The sequence below is a fragment of the Centroberyx gerrardi genome, unplaced genomic scaffold (assembly GCF_048128805.1).
Source record: "Centroberyx gerrardi isolate f3 unplaced genomic scaffold, fCenGer3.hap1.cur.20231027 Scaffold_70, whole genome shotgun sequence".
Lineage (NCBI taxonomy): Eukaryota > Metazoa > Chordata > Actinopteri > Beryciformes > Berycidae > Centroberyx > Centroberyx gerrardi.
In genome coordinates, this window is record NW_027605205.1 from 101,505 (window position 1) to 109,004 (window position 7,500).

Sequence of the window (7,500 nt, forward strand, 5' to 3'; positions counted from 1 at the left end):
TGAGTCCATTTCAACCTGCTGTCATGATGCTTGGTTTGTTTACGTGATGCCGGGCGCGTCCCGGTGCGTCACACCAATATCCAGCGCATTGTTCTGACGCAATGATATTTACTGTAGTGTCCGAAATTTTGTTCGGTCTTGCCCATATAGTTCACTATATGATAAACTCTACATGGGGAATAGTGAGTGAGGGAATGAGTGAACCATTCCGAACGCAGCTTGTGTGTGTGTGTGTGTGTGTGTGTGTGTGTGTGTGTGTGTGTGTGTGTGTGTGTGTCGTACTTGCTGTGGAAGTCGTAGATCTCCTGGATGTTGCCGAAGATCACATGCTCCTTGTTGATGATTCCTGGAGGAATCTCCTCCACACCGCTGGTCATCTCCCACAGGTAGGTCTGACAGACAGACAGGTAGAGAGACAGACAGACAGGTGGAGAGAGAGAGAGACAGACAGACAGACAGACAGACAGGTGGAGAGAGAGAGAGACAGACAGACAGACAGACAGACAGACAGACAGGAAGACATTCATTATTTGAAAGTTGACAGTAGAGCTGGACAGGGTTGATTGGGTGAGAGAGAGAGATGTCAGGCTGGACTCAGACCAGGACCTCGTGGAGACAGTCAGCAGCACCGAGCTTCTCATCCCTCTACAGCAGATTGCAGCTTCAGAGTTTTGGGTTTTCTCTCTCCTGGTTCCAGACTCCTGAGTCTCGTTCCTCCACCCTTCAGATTTTGTGGAGCGATTCAGAGAGTCTGCTGTTTCCCTCAGCGGCTTGTTCTCGCTCCGAGAAACAGTCGAGCCAATCAGAGCCTTTGTGGGCGGGGCTAAAGTCTGAACCGTTTGTGCGACAGTTTTTCATTGGCCTTTCGGCAGAATAGATTTGTTGAAATCTCCTCCTTAACCAACAGACTGTCAAAATGGACGACATTCTTGGTCAGTTGGTAAATGTCTGTTAACCCTGTAGAGGCTGACTGGCTGCAGCATCATGTGACTGAAGTGATGTCAGAGCGGCCGATACGTCGGTCACTAGTGATTGGTTCAGATATGTCAGTTGCTAGTGATCGGTTCAGATACGTCAGTCACTAGTGATCGGTTCAGATACTCAGTCACTAGTGATTGGTTCAGATATGTCGGTCACTAGTGATCGGTTCAGATACTCAGTCACTAGTGATCGGTTCAGATACTCAGTCACTAGTGATTGGTTCAGATATGTCGGTCACTAGTGATCGGTTCAGATACTCAGTCACTAGTGATTGGTTCAGATATGTCGGTCACTAGTGATCGGTTCAGATACTCAGTCACTAGTGATCAGTTCAGATACTCAGTCACTAGTGATCGGTTCAGATACGTCAGTCACTAGTGATTGGTTCAGATATGTCAGTTGCTAGTGATCGGTTCAGATACGTCAGTCACTAGTGATCGGTTCAGATACTCAGTCACTAGTGATCAGTTCAGATACTCAGTCACTAGTGATTGGTTCAGATATGTCGGTCACTAGTGATCGGTTCAGACACTCAGTCACTAGTGATCGGTTCAGATACTCAGTCACTAGTGATCGGTTCAGATACTCAGTCACTAGTGATTGGTTCAGGGAGAGAGGTTTCTCACCTCAGACACTCGTGCAGGTCTCTGACGTACGTCTTCTCCGTCTGCAGCAGCTCCGCCATGATGAACCTGAGACACATTACATCATCACAATGCATCATCACATTACATCAGCACATTACATCATCACATTACATCACATCACAAACACCACAGAGATGAAGGTTTGAATTTTAGAAATGAAACAGAAACTAAACTGCAAACCCAAACCTGTGTAAAGCCTGACATCTAAAGGTCAACAGCTGCTACTGAGTGTCCATCTGCTATTGGCTGATCTTTGCCTGGTGATGATGTCACCTTCTATAGAACACAATCTTTCTCTCTCTCTCTCTCTCTCTCTTTGTTTCTCTCTCTCTCTCCCACTCTCCCTCTCTCTCCCTCTCTCTCTCTCTCTGTCTCCTCTCTCCTCTCTCTCTCTCTCCTCTCCCCCCCCCCCCCCCTCTCTCTCTCTCTCTCTCACTCTTTCTTCCTGGCAGACTTCCTCTTCTCCTCGTTGACCTCGTGGTTGGGGTCACGTAGTTTGACCTCTGGGTCGTCGGTCAGACTGGCGGGATGATGTCCAGCTCAGGTCCTTGTTGTCCTGGCAGACGGACAGACAATGTGATGTAACTATGGAAAATCTTGTTAGTTATGAGAGAATAAGATGAAAACTCTATTGGTTGTGTGTGAAGAGGTTTCAGTTTGATTTTGATAAACAAGTCAGCAGTAAACATTTCATCACGGGGGGCAAAGAAAAATGAGTTAACTAAACTCTTGACTTGGTGCCTACCAGTCCCTAGTCCGACAGTTGTTGAGTGTGTGTGTGTGTATGTGTGTGTGTGTGTGTGTGTGTGTGTGTGTGTGTGTGTGTGTGTGTGTGTGCACCTCGGAGCTGACCCCCAGGCTCCTCTCCAGGCTCTCCCTGTACCTCCCCATGCGGAGGGAGAAGTCTCGGTAGCGGCGGTCGACGGTGCTGACCCAGCGCTTCAGCTCCGACACGTGGGCGTGGCCTTTCTCCACCAGGCTGTCCGCCAGCTGGATCAGCAGCTTCACCTTCTCCTTGGTTTGCTGCGCACACACACACACACACACACACACACACACACACACACCAAGCCCCAGGAGTGGTCGCAGGAAAAGAAATTACATTTTGAGGCCATGATCTGGACACAAGATGCTTCTACATGCATATGAGAAACATCGAGTTTATTAAGTTTAGTTAATTAAAGTGTTATTTTTTTATTTATTTACCTTAATTTAACCAGGTAAAGTCTCACTGAGATTTAAAATCTCTTTTGCAAGAGAGACCTAAATAAAATAATACTACTATAATAATCAAAATAATAATACTAATAATAATAATTTATCTTTTCAAAAACAGAGTTTACAAATTGCTTTACAGAGCATTAAATGACACATGAAAAATAATAGTCAATATTAAATTTGTAATAAATAGGAACAGATAATTAAGAATCTAAGAATTGTTACAGAAAGTAATTTTATAAAAGATAGATATTATTTCTTTGTTTTGTTTTTAATTGGAGTGTACAAGTATAAATACAAGAGTATATGTTTATGAGTGAAGGTTGGTGTGTATAATGTAAGTGTGTGTAAGTAGAACTGATGAAGCCTCTCTGATGAGCGGTGAAACGTCTTCAACTCTTCATTTTAAGTCCAGTGGATTTTGTTTCTATTGTTTTTTGGACATCTTACTACCTGGATGACTGAAATGAGTAAATATACTGTATATGTATGTCAAGCATACAGTATATACAATTATACTGGAGATGAGGATATATATACGTTTTTAGATATTAGGTGTAGTGGTTTAGTCCTCCCAGTAGTTCCTCTAAGACTCAATAAACTCAGCAGCTGAACACACACACACACACACACACACACACACACACACACGCACACACACACACTCCCGTACCTTGGCGGTCAGTCTGAAGTGATGGTATTCGTTGAGGAGCTGCTGTGTTTCCTCACTGCTGTCTCCAGGTGAGGAGTGTGTCGCCAGGTAAACCTCTCCTGTCTCCTGGATCCACTCCAATGCCTGCACACACACACAAACACACACACACACACAAAGAAGATGAAGTGCACTCTCCGTCTGTGTATATTACATTTCCCGTTACAAATTCAGTCTCTCTCTCTCCTATAAAATAAACCAGATCATTACTGTTGAACATTTCCCCTTCACACACACACACACACACACACACACACACACACACACACACACACACACGCAGCCTGACCTGTTTAGCGCTGCGTTCGAACACCAGGTACTGCTGACACTGGTCCAGTCTTCGTTTCTTTAACGTCCAGAAGTGCAGAACTCTGTTCTCCCTCTGCAGCAGCTCGTTCAGGATGGCTGCATGAAAGTGAAACAGTTTCATGAAAGCACCAACATTGATATACATGTTGAGTAAACCGGTATATGTTCAGTAAACTGGTTCACATGTTCAGCTGGTTTATATGTTCAGTTCAGCAGATGTGGAGGAAAACAGCAGCAGTGTTCCTGACCTTTGACCTGCTGCTCAGGTCCTCTGGTGTGTCCGGCGGCTCCTGGCATGCTCACGTTGTTCCTGTGGATGTACTTCAGAAACACTTCAGCGTTCCTCCTGGCCAGAGTACACGCCTAAAACACGGACAAGACATGTTCATCACACTGACGTACTGACACACTGCAAATACACACTACTGTCACTGCTAATACACACTGTTATCACTACTAATACACACTGTTATCACTACTAATACACACTGTTATCACTACTAATACACACTACTGTCACTGCTAATACACACTGCTGTCACTACTAATACACACTGCTATCACCGCTAATACACACTGTTATCACTGTAAATAACGTTAACGTTAAACAAACACTGTCAAACATTTAGTCAACCGAGTATTGAAGTTTTGTCATTTCATCTCATCACTTCTCACCTCATCATTTCCTACTACATATTATTTCATATCTCATCTCATTTCATCATCTTATCTCATCTGATTTTATCTGATCTCATCAAATTTCATCTCATGTAAATACATCTCACCATATCTCATCTTATTTTATCTCATATCTCATCTACCTTATCATATATTTCATCACATATATCACTTTATCTCATCAAATCTCACCTTATCTCACAACTCAGCATGTCTTATCTCATCTTTGTTTGATTTCATATCTCATCTCATATCTCATCTGATACCTCATCTCATCTCATATTTCATCTGATACCTCATCTGATACCTCATCTCATCTCATATTTCATCTGATACCTCATCTGATACCTCATCTCATATCTCATCTCATATCTCATCTGATACCTCATCTCATCTCATATTTCATCTGATACCTCATCTGATACCTCATCTCATCTCATATCTCATCTCATATCTCATCTGATACCTCATCTCATCTCATATTTCATCTGATACCTCATCTGATACCTCATCTCATCTCATATCTCATCTCATATCTCATCTGATACCTCATCTCATCTCATATTTCATCTGATACCTCATCTGATACCTCATCTCATCTCATATCTCATCTCATATCTCATCTGATACATCATCTCATCTCATATTTCATCTGATACCTCATCTGATACCTCATCTCATCTCATATCTCATCTCATATCTCATCTGATACCTCATCTCATCTCATATTTCATCTGATACCTCATCTGATACCTCATCTCATCTTATCTCATCTCATATCTCATCTCATATCTCATCTCATCTCATTTCATCTTATCTCATCTCATATCTCATCTGGTACCTCATCTAATCTCATATCTCATCTCATCTCATATCTCATCTCATCTTATCTCATATCTCATCTCATATCTCATCTGATACCTCATCTCATCTTATCTCATTTCATCTTATCTCATCTCATCTTAAGTGACAGACTGTGGTTTCATAAGCCCTCTCATAAAGCTAGAAATTAAGAAATATGTCAAACATGTTGAGAAACAATTTACAGTGTCTGGTGATTCTATTCTTTTCTATTCTATTCTGCTTTACTCTGCTTCATTCTGTTCTGTTGTATTTTGCTTTGCTTTGCTGATAATTCTTTGTAGAATTTGATGTTTCTATTGTTTTCTATTGAGTCTGTGTGTGAACTGGTGTGTACTTCACCTTGAGGAAAGCCTCTTTCTGCTCCAGGTGTTTGCTGATCAGAGGCAGAAGGTGATCGCTCTCAGCTGACGGTCCCAGTTTCTCATGACCGCCACACCAGTCCTCGTCCCGCCGATACTCCTGCTCCAGACTCTCCAACACACTGCACACCTGACCACACACACACACACACACACAAACAACATTATGTTAGATAAAGCTGGTCAGATCATGATAATCCTCCTACTCCAAGCTTAGATGAGGAAACACAAATATAAAAAACACAAATGTGTGTGTGTGCTCCACCTGTTCGGAGGTCTTGTAGAAAGCCACGGAGGCGTTGACCAGCTTCAGCCGATCCTCCATCTTCAGCATCAGCTGCTGCCAGTGAACGGCCACCTTCTCTGCACAGCCGCGTATCGCCTCCGGGTCGTAGTGACCGGCCTGCAGCATCACCTGCAGCAGGAGGAGAAGAAGAAGACAGAGAGAGTAATGCATGCTCAGGTTACTGCAGCTGCATGAGGATCATTAAAGTTTCATCTGATCTGATGTTGTAACGCATGGTGAACCTGTTAGTACCGCTGCAGCTTGACCTGAGGGTTAAAATGAGCAGAGAGGAGATTAGAGGGGAAAACAAGGCTGAGTTTAAGATTAAAGCTGACACTGGAGATGAGATGAGGTGAGCTGAGCTGAGGTGAGGTGGGGTGGGGTGAGATGAGATGAGACGAGACAAGACTAGGTGAGGTGAGGTGAGGTGAGATGAGGTGGGGTGAGGTGAGATTGAATGAGATGAGGTGAGATGAGATGAGATGAGACGAGACGAGACGAGACGAGACGAGACGAGACTAGGTGAGGTGAGGTGAGGTGAGGTGAGGTGAGATGAGATGAGATGAGATGAGATGAGATGAGATGAGATGAGGTGAGGTGAGGTGAGGTGAGGTGGGGTGGGGTGAGGTGAGATCAGGTGAGATTGAATGAGATGAGATGAGATGAGATGAGATGAGATGAGGTGAGGTGGGGTGAGATGAGATGAGGTGAGGTGAGATCAGGTGAGGTGAGGTGAGGTGAGATGAGGTGAGATGAGGTGAGGTGAGGTGAGATTGAATGAGATGAGGTGAGGTGAGATGAGATGAGATGAGGTGGGGTGAGGTGAGATGAGGTGAGGTGAGATTGAATGAGATGAGGTGAGATGAGATGAGGTGAGGTGAGATGAGATGAGGTGAGGTGAGATGAGATGAGGTGAGGAGACCAGGATAGATGCTATTAGTAGAGATGAGATGAGAGTAGAGTCGAGATTAGTAGAGATGAGATGATGAACATGACATCAGATGAGAAAATGGGATGAGATGAGATTAGATGAGATTAGATAACATGAGATTGAATGAGATGATATTACACAAGATGAGGTGAGATGAGATGAGAGGAGACCAGGGTAGATGGCATTAAAAGAGATAACATGACATTTGATGAGATGACAGGTGGATGAGAAGAAAAGAAATGAAATGATATGAGATGAAACTGAATGAGATGACATCAGATGAGATTTAGGCAAGATGAAATAAAGTGAAATGACATTAGATGAGATGTGTTGAGATGAGATGGAAATCTAGGCTGCCTTTAAGAGTGCAGGATGTTTATGTCTGAAAATGAGAATGACACAAAAATGAGAAAAGCTGTCGATGGGTGAAACGAGATTAATGATTTATTAGATGAGAATCAGGACAACATGAGATTGTCCTCCAGTGTCCGGATTCTCTGATTTGCCTCCTTATT

The 7,500-nt window shown here is 43.4% G+C and overlaps 1 protein-coding gene across 1 annotated transcript in view; it reads right to left on the reverse strand.

The window, feature by feature from the left end:
• Positions 1 to 7,500, reverse strand: part of LOC139915452 (kalirin) — a 102,681-nt gene that overhangs the window by 49,250 nt on the left and 45,931 nt on the right. Inside the window, 11 exon segments of the mRNA XM_078282312.1 lie at positions 283 to 392; positions 543 to 549; positions 1,608 to 1,673; positions 2,065 to 2,157; positions 2,159 to 2,184; positions 2,469 to 2,651; positions 3,520 to 3,642; positions 3,848 to 3,963; positions 4,116 to 4,230; positions 5,749 to 5,898; positions 6,034 to 6,183. Coding sequence (XP_078138438.1) covers positions 283 to 392; positions 543 to 549; positions 1,608 to 1,673; positions 2,065 to 2,157; positions 2,159 to 2,184; positions 2,469 to 2,651; positions 3,520 to 3,642; positions 3,848 to 3,963; positions 4,116 to 4,230; positions 5,749 to 5,898; positions 6,034 to 6,183 — 1,139 coding nt within the window.